Below are 15030 nucleotides of genomic sequence, written 5' to 3' on the forward strand. Positions count from 1 at the left end.
TCAAATACAGTCATTTTGCTTACTTTTAAAGACAAAAATACAAACATTTGTCAAATACATCAAACATTCTTATTGTCTTGTTATGCTATTAATATGTAATAACAGTTATAATATTGCATATAGTAGCATGTTTTAGAAGTAATCATATTTCATTAAAGATGTAAAACTGTCTTTTAATAATGCATCACATGCTGCAAAATGACCTACTAACAAGTAACTAGATTCTGCTAATAAAACATGTATAAAAAGTACAGCTTTTGCTAAATATTATATATCATATATTCATCTGTAATATATACGTCTAGAATTGTGACTGCTTTATTTTTGTGCTGCAAGTTCCTGAGGTTCTTTAATTGACGTTCCTGTATCTCAGCATGTTTCACACGTTTCTCTGCACACGCTGTATTACCATCTTCATCATGCATGTTGATTATCTCTTGTCACCTGCTTTGGCTCTCATTATTTCTTCCTCAGCTTCTGGTCCCGATGGGTACGTTTGTTAGAGCAAGACTTCTGGCACAGTGTGCATGACGCTCTGCCTCAGTAACCCTTCCTCCTGTTTGGTTGTGTCTTGTATTTAAATATCTGTTTCTTGAGCACCAGGGACAGCCAAGGTGAGAAGTCAGCTTGGCACTTTTGTTCCAGGTGTTCATTGTTGAAATCAGGGTTTCATGCAGACATGCACCTGGAGAGAAAAACCTTCCTTACACAGTTTCACAATGGTTGGTCTTACCATACATTCCAATGTGGTATGGAAGAGCATAAATACATGGAGTAGAGCAGAGTAGAGCAGACTGGGAAAACTGTAAATCCATAACTTTAAACACATAATCAGTGAAGGCATTTCACTGGTCTTCTACAAACAACATAACTCTTGTTTTAAGGTGCATATTTTTACTTTCATATACCCCCCTGTATATAAACAGTACAGTACAGGCATTAAAGTACAAAGCAGATACTAATGAAAAGGAAAGCAAAACAGCTTAGATGTGCCGCTTTCCTTCTGTCTTTTTTTTGTTTTCCCTCTCTTCATGCGACTGCTCACATTAAGTTGCTGTGTGAAATACTCCAAGGAGCTGAGGTATGGTAGCAAGTCTGGAGAGGGATTTGACGGTTCAGCTGTGAAAATCGAAAGAAAACAGGAATAAACAGGATCCACTGAACACAAGAACCGACTGACTGAAGCCCCCCTCGGATGTTATGAGGATATATTCAAGGACGATAAAAGTTTGCATTATAGTTGAGCTTGCTGTTTTCGTTTTGAACACATTTTCATTACATTCATTAGCTTTCAAACCATTTTACATCTCCCTTGGACATTGTAATAATATGGCAGGTTTACACCACCTATCACAAGTCTAATGCATGCTTTATGGATCCTTAGGTTACAGTAACATAACAAATAGACCACATCGAGGTTATAGCTCAATATTAAAATCCTGATATGAAGCAAAGGTTGTCTTCTAGTATAAATGGCGCAAGAGTGGAAAGGTTTTCTGTATTGCTATTCCGAATATCACATTCAAGGACCTTCTCCTAAATTATTCTCAAAAGTATTTTATTATATATATATATATATATATATGCCACAGGCTGGAGGTAACAATGGTCTTCCCGAGGGGCATTTAATTTTCCACTATGAGCTGAGTGTGCAGTACACATTTAATATATGAATCAGTCAACAAAATAAGTGAGGCAAGGTTGGGAAGTAAATATGACTTTATATATTCTCTTTAAATATAGCTGATACAGCATAAGCAAATACATAAATAACATAAATAAATAACAGAAAATGTTTTTGAAGTTCATACCGCATAGTTGTCAGTTTCTTTTGGCGTCCAGCTCTCCGTCTGGCTTGCTGACTGCTGTATAATACGGTTTAAATCCTGGCCGTCATATATGTTTGCATCGTCGAGTTGAATTTGTTTGAATTTCAGAAAGTCAAAAAACAGTGACAGTGACGTTTTGATCACCATTTTAGTGTTTGGAGCATCTTTCTATCATAGTATGTTTTGTAATGTATTTACTTTTATGTTACAGAATCGCTGTTCAGAGTTTTTTTCACATTCAGTCCTTTTCTCTTTTTGTGAGGAGTGGAGATGAAAGGCATTCCTTTGAAAAGGGGCGGGACTGACAGTGATGTGAACCAATCACATGTCAGAGGGTCTATTGCCCGGTGGTGTAAGGGTGTTGGGCAATAGTTCAATCTATTTTTACTCCTATGATGAGGTTTTAACCAATCACAGGCCAGAATTAATATATATATATATATATATATATATATATATATATATATATATATATATATATATATATATATATATAGGATCATTAAATTGACAAGGATCAATCTGAGAAGAAAAAATAATTGGTTCTTGATAAAAGTATATTGATAAGTAAAAACGAGTTTGAATAATGATGTTGTTAATAATCATTTGTGTTCCTTAAGTGTATGAATGACAAGAAAAGAGCAGGTATCATGCAGTTTGTGATACAGAAATCATTCAAATCTCTGTAGGGATGTCAGATTTTACTGCAGGGCTTAATCAGCTGAGAAACCCCTTTGTGATCTTATAAAAAAAAAAAAACTGTGTTTTAATTACACCCTAATGAAAAACTCTAGCAGTCTTAATGACGATGCATCGTCACTTAATCTAGCACAAGCAAACCTCTCAAGAGTATCACAACTAGCACTTGCATTTATCCCAGCAATGGGATGGATCTCACGCTGTTTATCAGTTGAGCAGGGGTTGATTTGCAGACATTTACACAGTTTGTTTCTCTTCATTTTTGTTATTGTAAATATGAATGTGGTTTTTGCATTACTTAACTCTATGCTGCTCAAATGATATCTATGCTGATTTAGTTTCTTAAGGGTTAGCTTATGTTGTTCTCTTACCTGAACTGTTTCAACACTGCAGACCTGTATGCGGGTCCAGATTGCTGCATGCCATTGCTGTATACACTGTATAGAGGCTCGATCTATTTAATTGGTAATATTGTGGGTTTTGCTGTAAGGTTACTGTAAGAAAACAAAGCCAGCTGTTTTCTTATTGAGACCCTGAGAGTAGAAATGTCAGGTGAACAGGTAATGTTAATACTTAGTTATTATCTCTGGATGTCAGCTCTTTCTCCCTTTTCCAAACTGTCCTGAGTCTCCAGTGTACCACAATAGATATATCCTCCAACCCCCACACTCCCTCTATGTGCCACAACTCACACATTCCCCAGACAAGATGAGCAAGGCCCCTCTCCTTATCTCTCTTTTCTCCAACACAGTTACAGTGTGTACAGTGGATGTTGTACATTCGTTGCAGAACAACATACAGAAACCTTAATCCTTAAAAAGAATAGGCTGCACAAGGATTACCAATACCATCATTACAGGATCTATACATTATTGGTTGTTTTTGCAATGGAAGGTTAATACAAGACGATCATTTATTTTCAATTTCTCTACTTTAACATTGGTTGCAAAGGTTTACGGGTATGCTGAAGACAGAAATGGGTTGTGTAAAACTTTCAGTGTCTGCATGTCCACTCCAGGTTGGATCCACTCATTTCCATTTTATTCCTACCCATTTCCATATAAAGAGTTTGATTTTCAAAATATAGCGAGAACGTGTACAGAGATGTACAGCATGGATGTATTGTTACCTCCTTTATGGACCGCAGCTTATTCTCTCAAAAAGAATGTGTTGATTTAGCAGGGAGTAGTGTAACATAAAAACCACCTTCTTTTTAAAAGCATCATGCTGAAGCATGACTGCCAGCTGGTGCCACTGATCTTGGATCACCTCCACTGTCTGACCTTTTGATTTCATTTGGGTAAACAGTACATCAAGGATACTCAATGTATCCCTCCAGATGGGTGATTCAATTAAACAAGATTTTAATAAAGGCAACATGAAACTCAAAATGCACTGTAACTAGATCATCCCTGGGGGGATGCAACAGCAGGATTATTATAGAGTTAAAGAGCAGCGGTATTTACGTCTAACACTGTAAAGATCTATACATGTTTTCAGTGATGCATGGATGCAGCATAAGGGTGAGTAAAGTTATTCCAGAGGAGGGTGATTATATTAAAAAGGTGTTACAATGCTTCTCTTCTTCCTGTGAAGTTCCATCATTGAATTATCACTGAGAGCAGAGCTGCAGGCATTCAAAAGTGTACCATTATATAAAAATAACGGTATGATTAATGAGGCGTGCTCCTGGGATCCACAGTTGTTGGTGTATGGCTGCGGCTCGTTGCAATCAAACAGTTGGAGGATACTGAAATGCATCCTTACAGAATTAACCCATTTCCCATTTTCTCATGTTTTTGTTCTCCAGCCACCATCAATCACAATAACCAGCACCTGGCTGCATGGTGCGATTTTAGAATGACCCTGGGATGCAATAACTGAGATTTAAATTGTGCATCTGAGCTCTGTGAACCTGACTGCGATCTGCACTTTCCTAAATTTAAGTCCTATTTCTCTTGGTATCATCTTTAGGAACACAAATCACTGCAGCAGCTGTGAAGACTTAAGAATCAGAGAATTAGTATCCGACACAGCGGTAATTTCTTTTCAATACCTAAAGTTGGTCTTCAGCCCTGGACACTTAATTGCTGCAGCTGTCATTTCTCAAGGAATGAATAAATTAATACGGGTAATTAAATCCACATGAATTAACAGGGCTGAATTAAAAATGAATTACTTCAGAACTCAGAGGCAGTGTGTAAGATATTCAAGTGTTATTCCTGTGGTGGTCAGTTAGAATTCATTATGAATTTGCAGCCATTATTTTGAAGTGTTACTGTTGTATCTAATGTTACTATGTACATTAATTTCAGTCAGCCACACCGGTCCGTTTATACACCATATTATTCAGTAAGTACATGTAGAAGCCCCTAAATTAACATTTTACAGTCATCAATTCTGCTGTGTGGGAAAGAAAGGTTTGTCGCTGTTCTCGAGTCCCCACTCTCCCCACTGTCCGGCTGAGTGACGGTTGACTCAACGGAAACTGCAGCAGAGTGTCGAGAGACTTGAAAAGCAACCGAGAGCTCTGAACTCCATCCAATTTCACACAAATCAGATGGGGCCAGACTTCCAGGCAGTTTGCATAATGTGTTAATGATAATTCCCACAACAAAAGGCAGCAATTTGCATTTGTTTTTGTTGCATATACAGATCCCGCTAATGATTGAATCGATAAGAGGCAATGTTTAGAATGACAGCAGACACTAGTGAGTCAGGAGTGATTGCTAAAGCTTAATGTTTCCAAAGGAGACACACCATAATGGCGATTGCTCTCAGATCTTTTACTGTTTTGCCTTTTATTGCTGCTATTTAGCATCAGTTGGACATACTTCCGTTACAGGAACTAATGTATGGTGCTTATAGAAGACAGTGAGAAACAAATCATCAGCCAGATGGAAAACATGAATTTTGGACTGGAGAGACAGTTTTAGAAAAAGAAGAATGAAAGAATCACCATTAGCGTTAATTAAAAAAAGAGCCACTGCAGCAAAATTTCATTCTGTGGTGGGGACATGACTTTGTGAATCTAAATGGTAATTAGATTTTATAAAAAGGCATCTTGTCTGTGGGTGTACCATGGTAAAAGCAAAACAACTTAGAACATTAGTGAACGCTGTGAAAACTTACAGCACAAGGATGCATGGTGAATGGGGCACGTAGTGTGAAAATGACTATAGAATACACTGCCTGGCTATTTTATTTGCACTAGTTTATCCAACTGGATTTTACATGGCCCTGGTGTTGGGCATACTCACCAGGTATACCCTGGGTCACTCTGTAAAGCTGAGGGACACAAAGCTCTTTTCTTGGCTTGGCACTTGGTTTCAGGAGACTAGTGTAGGTTTCAGGCCACTTCATGGCACACCAGGGGAGACTTGGGGTTTGATACAGCAAAGTTACATCAAACTAGGTCTCACGGTCTCCTGGAACCAGGGTTCAAGCCACTGGTCCTGAAAAAGTGGCTTTGTGTTGCCTCAGCTTAATGCTGAATGAATGCCCCATTATACCTTAACATAGCTGTGGATCAATTCTGCCCAACAATGCTGCAGACGATGATGCACCCATCCACTGACACACTCATCATGATGATCCTCTGCCTCTCTACACCAATATTATGAAATATGAACTAGTGAACATTTTAAAAGACACTATTCTTCATTTTTAGGATTGTGTTTATTGTATTCGAGATTCAAATCTAGTATTTATCATTAAAGGTTTATATTTTTAGGTGGATCCAATCCCAGCCAAATATCAAATCCCCCCTTGACTTCCTTTCTTTCTCAAAACACGAAGGGTCCTAATCCCTTCTAAAAAAAATTATAAATAATTCTGGTGAGACTTCAAAGACAAAGTGATAATGTTTCATACTTTAATCGTTTAATGAAGTGCAGGTGTGAGTTAATTGTGGCTTTACAGTGAGTTCCTTTGAATTATTAATTTGGGTCAATTAGATGACTCCTTCTCAATCTATATTCTTTGTATTTGGTTCCCAAAGAGTTTCAGCTAACATCTTTGTAATGGCCAGAGTCGATCAAAATGTCCCCGCAAGCTGTGGGTTGCATACGAATGAGAGCGAGGCCATCCTGTGGGCCATTGTGCAAGTTCAGCTAATACTAAGTGACTGCCTGAGCTACTGTATATCCACATGTCTAATTGCTCTTCATTTGCATTCTCTGTCGCAGTTGAAAAGCACTCTGCCTTTAGGATCACCTTGAACTAAATGCATGCAATGGAAAAAAAAAAAAAAAAAAAAAAAAAGAATGAAAGAAAAGGAATTCTGGCTTCCTACCCAGATGCAGACCTTCACAGTTTCTGCTTCAGCAGGGAAGCCAAATTGAAAGTTTAGTTTCAGTTTTTTGTTGTTGTTCTTAAGAAATATGGAATTTATTAAATGGATCTGACAGTCCTTCTTTAGCAGCAATGTATCATGGCTTTCCGTGACCTTCTGATTTTAAAGCACCCTATAATGACTGTACCCTGTTCCTCTCGAACCTTTGCCATCTTTTGCCATATTACTCTTGGTATCAGACGTTTATTAATTGTAAAATCAATGTATTCAGATTGTTGAAATACTATTGAAAAAATTGGTAATATAAAATTCCTTACCCAGAAAATTCTCGAAATGAGTACAATGCATCCGTTACCTAAACATTATACAATGTGCTGTACTGCTCTGCACTGAGCTGTCTGTAAATACCACAGACAGAGGACTGGGCAGCACATGTTCTCACGACAGCATGGCGGAAGAGCTATTGCACAGGGGCTGCTTTGATAGCAGAGGTGTTTGAGAACAGACGCTTAAATAATCTAGGATGTACTGTACTGTTTTACCAGAAAAAAAATATTTTTTACCCCCAGGCAAATTTTAACTAACTAAAAGTCTGCTGGGGTTTTATTGGAATACATTTTTTATGCACGCAGTTCATGCTGGTAAATACTCTGTGATTAAACTGTTTTGGCAAAGTGATGAACATCCCTGCACAATACCTTCCTATTTCAAAAAGACATCAAATATCATCCCTCAATCTCCTTCAAATCACTGGCCTTTTTTGGCTGCTAAATGTCCACCAAAAACTGGTCTGTCTAACTTATCCACTAGTCCCCATGCAGCAGCAGCATGGACACTGGAGTAGAGCATGTCTGCTACTCGATCCGTGGGGTGCTCTATGTGATGTTGTTAATATTAAAGCTCACTTCTTGTGTAAAATGTAGAGGTAGCCAAAGGGAGTATAGCCTTTCCATACCACGTGATAGAATCCTGCTCTTATGGGACCCGTGTGATTTTCTGACTTGAATCTCAATTGAACGCCGCTCGCTGCTGGAGAGAGAGCGAGCGCGGCTCTGTGATGTGTGCTTGTGTGTTTAGAGAGAGCTGGAAAGAAGAAACAGGCTGCTTGGAGTAAAGCTTTTTACAGCCTTCATTCTCAGACCTTTCTGAAATGTAAGTCTGGATTTCACATCTTGTGTTGAAAAAAGAAAAGCACACAAAACGTTGCTCAGTATACAAATAAACACCGTTTGACAGCAAGTATGTTGTAACAACAGGGTACTTACCAATGGTTTCTGTTCTTACTATGTAACTATTGTATAATTACCTGATGTAATTACACTTATTCCACCAGCAGTTGCCGCTTAAGAGCTGGAAATGTTGGTAGTTCCTCAGTTGTCACCATGGTTATGTAAGCCCCATTCAACTTCTTTTCTGTATACCAGCAGAACATCAAAATGTGTTTCCTTGTGCAGGTATTGCTACCAGGAAAAAAACATAACTGCAATTTCATTTCAACCAAGTGGCTCGGGTTGTTGTGATTAAATAAATACAGAGAAGCTGAAAAGCGCAAGCAAATGCACAGCGAAAGATATATGTTCTGAAACCACCAGGGAATACTCAGCTGGAGCAAAATGCATGTTTGTTGTTCTCATTAAAGAACAAAGACTTGAATAGTGCAAGCAATGTGTCTTCTGTCCCACACCTACAGTAGAGAGGACGCCTACAAAGACACATACAAATGAGCTGAGAGCTTAGCATGTCAATGCATTGCTGTGCAGTCGGTGTTGTGCCGAGGGAGGAGAGTAATTGGAGTGGGAGTTGCCGTCTAGCTATCTTTTTAACTAAGTTATGATTAGTTTCACAGGTTTGTGGATACTTACTCACAGTATGACGTGACATGTTTTATAATTGGGCTCCTCTGGTTTGGATGATATAATGCAACTTCCAGTGGCAAACGTATATTAGTCCTTCTGTCTGACTGGCTTGTAAACAAGCATAAAAATATCTGGTAACACATTGCATGAAGTGTCTCTAATTACAAAAATAGATCCAGCTTGCCTTTATTCCTAAAGGATTAGTATCTTGGTTTTGTTTGTGTGTTGCACTGTGTATTTGAACTACTGCTATATGAATATGGCCTGCACCTACATTTATCATTACAGTCCTAAAATACAGGTAGTATATGAGAAGTCACTATGTTTTGACTCAGTGTTATGAAAACCAGAAGCATTTAATCCATATCTTGTTATTATATATTACTCTGTGTGCAGCTTAAAGTTGCAGAATTTTGTTGTTCTAATAAATGATTTAGCCAGTGATACACATTTTCATCAATGTGGCACTTCTGTCTCAGTGAAATAAGATTGTGTTAAATGGATGCCCCTCTGGGGACACAGAGCACAAAGCATAAGGGCTGCCAGATTGCTATTTGCTATTTTGGGAGCAGGAGATACTGTAGACCCTGATCCTTTACATCGCTTTTATCAAATGTTATCAGTGTGTTGTTGCAGATTGGTTAACACTGGCCAGGCAACATAAAGGACAGGGTTTTTGAATCTCATTTTATGTTGTTGCATGTAAAGGTATATGAAAGGTAAAACAAGTTTTACTTTACAAAAACTGTCAAGTTTGGTGTTATTGTATTACTTGTATTGTAATGCTTGAAATGTTTTTGCTTACGATTGTAAGTCGCCCTGGATAAGGGCATCTGCTAAGAAATAAATAATAATAATAATAATAATAATAATAATAATAATAATAATAATAATAATAATAATATTTGAAAGAATGGTTTGACCTGTTTAAAATAAAAACAAACAATATGTCATGGCTTTTGAGTTATGTTTATTTGAATAAAACAAGCAAAATCGCAGTTTTTTGTCAACATTCCAAGGAATCTACAAAAGGGTTCTGTAATTATTCTGCGGTCTAAAGGGTTAATAAAAGTTAGAAAACAAAAAAGAGGTCTCCTTAAAATAAATCTATTAAAGCTAACGTGTGTGAATAATAAAACAATCTTTAACTGATTAAAACCTGCTAAATCAAAAAAAAAAAAAAAAACTTGAGCAAATCCTGTTTGCAATAATCCTATGGATGAGAATGCATTTCTACTAGGACTGCACCTCATACATCCTCATCAGAAACACAGCTGTAACTGCATGGTCGATGCCACCTGCAGTTCATTGATCTGTCCAAGGCTTTTCACCTCAATCTTGTTCTGATGTTGGGCAGCCTCACAGAGGGGTGCTTCACTGTCCCTGTGGTTTATTGATGTCACTCCTATTTGTGTGCTGGAAGGCAGCAAGTCTCTCGTGGTGGTTTCTCCTCCAGCTCTGCAACAGTGGAGGTCTGGGATCCCCAGGAGTCCATATAACTGTCACTACTGCTTTCATTATACACTAGAAACACATCAATAATCCCCAGTTCTTTGTAACTGCTCAACGGACAGCTGAATGGGTTGATGCAGTCGTTGCCTTATGAAATCCGAAAGCACGACTTCTTAATGTTATTCAGGAAAAAAAAAAAAACTGTTAGCACAGGCCACTCGTTTGTTCTCATAGATGTTCTATAGTGGGGGACATAGTGATTTGATGTGAGATTTATGAAGCTTCTTCTGAACCACATTCAGCATATTGAAGTCCAGCTCACTTACAGCTTTCACAATGCAAATGTTGTGCAGAAATCAGTTTAATCTTCATGTTCTTCACCCTTACCAGGCAGTAGTATCAGTGGAGGGTCTATAGTTTTACTATAAGAATGACGTCACGCAACTCCAGACAGACAGACTGATAGAAAGAAGACATTCAAACTAGATCACCTCTTCTTGCAATAGACTTTCTGTTACAGGATGTGGTCAATTTTAAGGGCAGAACAAAGCCATAATGTGCTGCCCAATAATTAGGGGGTTGTGGTATTACAATGCGCAACTAGTGCAGTTAGCCTCTTAGGTTGTTAATGAGGTAATGCTAATAATAATAATAATAATAATAATAATAATAATACAAAATGATGCCCTCTATATTCAGGACTCCTACTGGTAGCTGAGGCTGAAATCCAATAAGTAAGACGTCAGAGAGAAAAGGGTGCATAGAAAGGAAGATAAAGCACAATACAAGTCCGTCATTGTTGCCTTAATAATTCCGTGTGAAAGGTTTTAAGATCAATCAAAAATATGCTCTTTGTCGTGTCAGCTTGAAGGAAATGTGAAGATTTTTTGCTGGTGGATTTGATTATTTAGTTATTATTGAGTAAAGAATAAATGTCGTTCGGTGTGTTTTCTGCCCTCTTTTCGTTTAGAGTTGTATGCAATCGTTTTAAGTAGTTCTGAGTCACGTTGTCCTCAATGCCGTTTTATTATTGTCTTCACATGGCTGTTGCTTGGAGCCGACCTGAGGGCAGTATTTTTGTCTTTAATATTCTCGCCTCAATAAGTATGATCTATTCAGTGGCTACTAGCACATTATCTGCATGCCTTTACCTTATCAGAAACCAATGTAGTTTACTTCTACTAGACAGTAAATTATGTCAAAATTGCATTGATCCATGCAGTGATAGTTAGTGGTGGATGCAACAGAGAACGTTTTGTTCCAGTTGAGAGACATAGATCTGATGAAAGCACACAAGCGCAAGCAAGTATTTGTTTGCTTGTTTGCTTATTGGAATGGTATTATTCAGGTGTCTCCACTGAGATGCCAGCATCACTCCCACAGTGACACACTGTCAGGGGCACCGGCACACATGATCCAACAAGAAGAAAAGCCGAATAAATAAAATCCATGAGGCAAAACAGCTGCAATGAAAATGGATACAAAACCGGGCGAGGAGAACGCTTTAGGCTGGCTTGTTTAATGATACATGCATAACTATTCAGAAACTGAGACCAGAGATATCTAAAAAGCCAAAAAAAATTAAAAGATTAAATAGAGAACTCTTTCGGCTGATGCCTCACTACACTATTGAATGCTTTCCCTTATTGAGAATTACGATTTACTCATAAAGTGAAGATTCAAATATACAAAAATCTTTCTTGGATTCAAAGCCACACTTAAGTATTTGCCAACAGACTTTAAAAAACGACTGCTGCTTCTCACCTCCCCACCACTGGTACGTAACGCAGCATCTGTCTTTCTGCTTATCCCATCTGTGCCATTAACTTCATTACACTCCATGCTTTATTAAAGCAGACAGACATGGTTACATCAGGGCCTCTGAAACGAATGGTTTCGTCCTCTGTTTGTTTTACAAAATCAGTTTACTTAAACGAAATCCCAAGATCAGTTTGAGCCAATTTCTTGAAAACCAAATTATTTCCTATGGCCTCCATCTGATCTATAACTAGCAGAAATCCATTCTAATTCTGTTGCCATTATATTTTTCAACCACACTTTATTTTATATTATTAAAAAAATAATAATAACATTAAAAATAAACATTTTGTTATTTGTTAGCTATTAATAATCTGTTGTGTATAAAGTATTAAAAGTAACCAAACTGAACTACTCATTTATTCACATTTTAAAATGATGAATAAATGAATTTGGAAAGAGACATAGAATAATGTTGGAACATGACTGGAACACAATGAATTGCTAATACATGCTGGTGCATTAGGGAGGATGCTTACCAGTGTCAGAGGTGGAGGAGAGGAGGAGGGTTAGGAAAGATTACCCCCCTCAAAACAAGAGTGCAAAATGCACTAGCATGGAGGTACAATTATTTTCAAGACATTGCAACTATTCATTCTCTTAGGATTTAAAAGAGTTTCATATGTGTTATTATAAACAAACAACAATATATGACAGATCACTGATCTACAGATATCGACGCACAGAGAAATGCAATCCTAATTATGAGAGGGCAGTGTTTGTACCTGGGTACCCCTTTATATATTGTTTTACACCCAAGTAGGGGTAGGGTTGGGGGTAGGCTGCTCTGGTTATTGTTGCACATTGGTTACTGGAGGCTCACACATATGTGTATTAAAAAGTGAATGAGTCCCATTGCAGTCCCCAGAGACCCCAGCTTTATTAGTTGACACACAGCTGGATTTTCAAACTCCAATGGGGAATTTAAAAAGCCGCCACGTTAATTAGTTACTGCTTTCTAATTTTCTCAAATCGCAATTCAATTATATCGAATACACCCAGCACCCTTCAACCCTCCACATGTTCTGTTTTGCTCTGCACAGAGATCAAAGCGGTTTGCGCTGCGGATAATTGCAGAGCATTCACAGCTAATCCTGGAAAAGAGATTTAGGGATGAAGAGGTAGATTTCCTAATGTAAAGTAAATGATTTGGCGCCTATTATGAGCTGCTAGTTATTCTGAAATGGTTTTGATATGGGGATCAATTGCTTTCTAAATGCAATCACTGGCATTAGCAAAAGAGAATATTTTTAAAATTATGTATTGTCTACAGCAAGTCCCTTCCTAGTTTTCAAAGCTCACGACAGTATATTCAAATGACAACACTAAAGCTTTGGCATGCAGCAGAAAGCTAAATATGATTCTTTAGAAGTCTGAAGATCAAACATCACAGAACCTTTTTTGGCTTTGATGTAAAACCACAGTGTTGAATCTGCAAGTTGCATCTGCAGATGCTATCTTATTTGTGCACATGACGGGGACAAAAGACCAGGTAGTATTGAGGGTCTACTTACCTACCCAAAATGGAAATGCATTGCCATTGGCTTTCAGTGGGCTTTTACCGTCTCTGACTCCCAGCTGGATGCTCAAAGCAATGCATACAATCTTAGGGCTTGGCACTTGTCGTACAATAATCGCTCTTCATGCTTTCTGGCACAGATATGATGCCATGGTGTGTATTGGTTGTTACCTTTTGGAATGTCATAATGTGAAATTGTTAACAGTGTGGTACCATTCTACCAGTGGTTCATAGCATAAGCTGCTTTTCTCCTACCATTGTCTTTCGGGACAGAATCATTGCATTCGGATTTTAGCAACACTGTATTGGCATAGAATATCATTTAGTAAGGGATGTGCATTTAAATTAGTTGATTTATTATTATTACTATCATGTATTATGCACAGTGTTTTTTTTTTTTTTACTGTATATCATGTATTATGCATTTCTCTGTATTTAAAGTATTATGGATTTTCTTGTTGTTACTCTTGTAAAGCGCTTTGTGATGGTGGTCCACTATGAAAAGCGCTATATAAAATAAAAATTGATTGATTGATTGATTATTATTATTATTATTATTATTATTATTATTATTATTATTATTATTATTATTATTAATAATAATAATAATAATAATAATAATAATAATAATAATAATAATAATAATAATAACTGTAATTGCAATTTGTATTATTAGTACTATAGTGGGAGTATTAGTAGTATTAGAAGTATTAGTATTAGTGGTCACACTGCCACACAAATCAATCCCAGTGTCATTTCCTGACAGCTATACCAAGCAAACCCTAGAAACAGCTTTGTATGGCTCTTTGCTTCTGTGCAATTGTAACTGCTTTCATTTGGAAAAGTGTTAGCTTGTTTGTTTTGTTCCAAAAGGGAACAAGTTTATTTTGATAACTCATCTATAACTCCATCAACTGCCCTAAAAATGTCATCCCGCCCCAGTAATTTTCTCCAGAGTCTGAGTTCCTCCCTCTGCACAATCCTCAGTCATGTAGATTTGTAGAGATTGTGTATTGTAAACACATGGAGGGGGCTAAACAGTGACAGGTCTGAATACCGCCATCATTCAACTGTATCTGTATTTCTTCTTCTGTCTTCGAAAGAAAGGAAAATTGCAGGTTTGTCCCCCTTTTTAATATTTTAACCGTGCTCCATCACCGTTTAGATCAATTAATTGATGTATTTAAAATACAAGAAATGGGGTTTTAATAATCCCGGCAAATCTGATGTATTAATCTGATGTATTAATCTGGTGTATCAATCTGGTGTATTAATCTGATGTATTAATCTGGTGTATTAAACTGGTGTATTAATGTGATGTATCAATCTGGTGTATTAATCTGATGTATTAATCTGGTGTATTAATGTGATGTATTAATCTGGTGTACGCTCAAATATCCTGTAAAATGAGTGGTATCAGAAGTCTGGCTGTATGATTAACAGGGCTGGCAGATTAAAACTCAGTAATCAATATGTTATCGTAACATTATTCAGCAGGTTTCGTTCGACTTTATGAAGGAAAATGAGTTCATTCGACAGACTGATATAAAACTTGTAGCCATA

General features: G+C 37.3%; 1 protein-coding gene across 1 annotated transcript in view; it reads right to left on the reverse strand.

The window, feature by feature from the left end:
* Window positions 1–943: 943 nt before the first annotated feature.
* The window catches only part of LOC117426421 (iron-sulfur cluster co-chaperone protein HscB-like), a 47130-nt gene continuing 33043 nt past the window's right edge, over window positions 944–15030 (reverse strand). Inside the window, exon 6 of the mRNA XM_058994349.1 lies at window positions 944–1119. Within this exon, the coding sequence (XP_058850332.1) occupies window positions 959–1119 (161 nt within the window). The 3' untranslated portion in view covers window positions 944–958. The remainder of the gene's footprint in view (window positions 1120–15030) is intronic.

The sequence above is a fragment of the Acipenser ruthenus genome, chromosome 21, assembly GCF_902713425.1.
Source record: "Acipenser ruthenus chromosome 21, fAciRut3.2 maternal haplotype, whole genome shotgun sequence".
NCBI lineage: Eukaryota > Metazoa > Chordata > Actinopteri > Acipenseriformes > Acipenseridae > Acipenser > Acipenser ruthenus.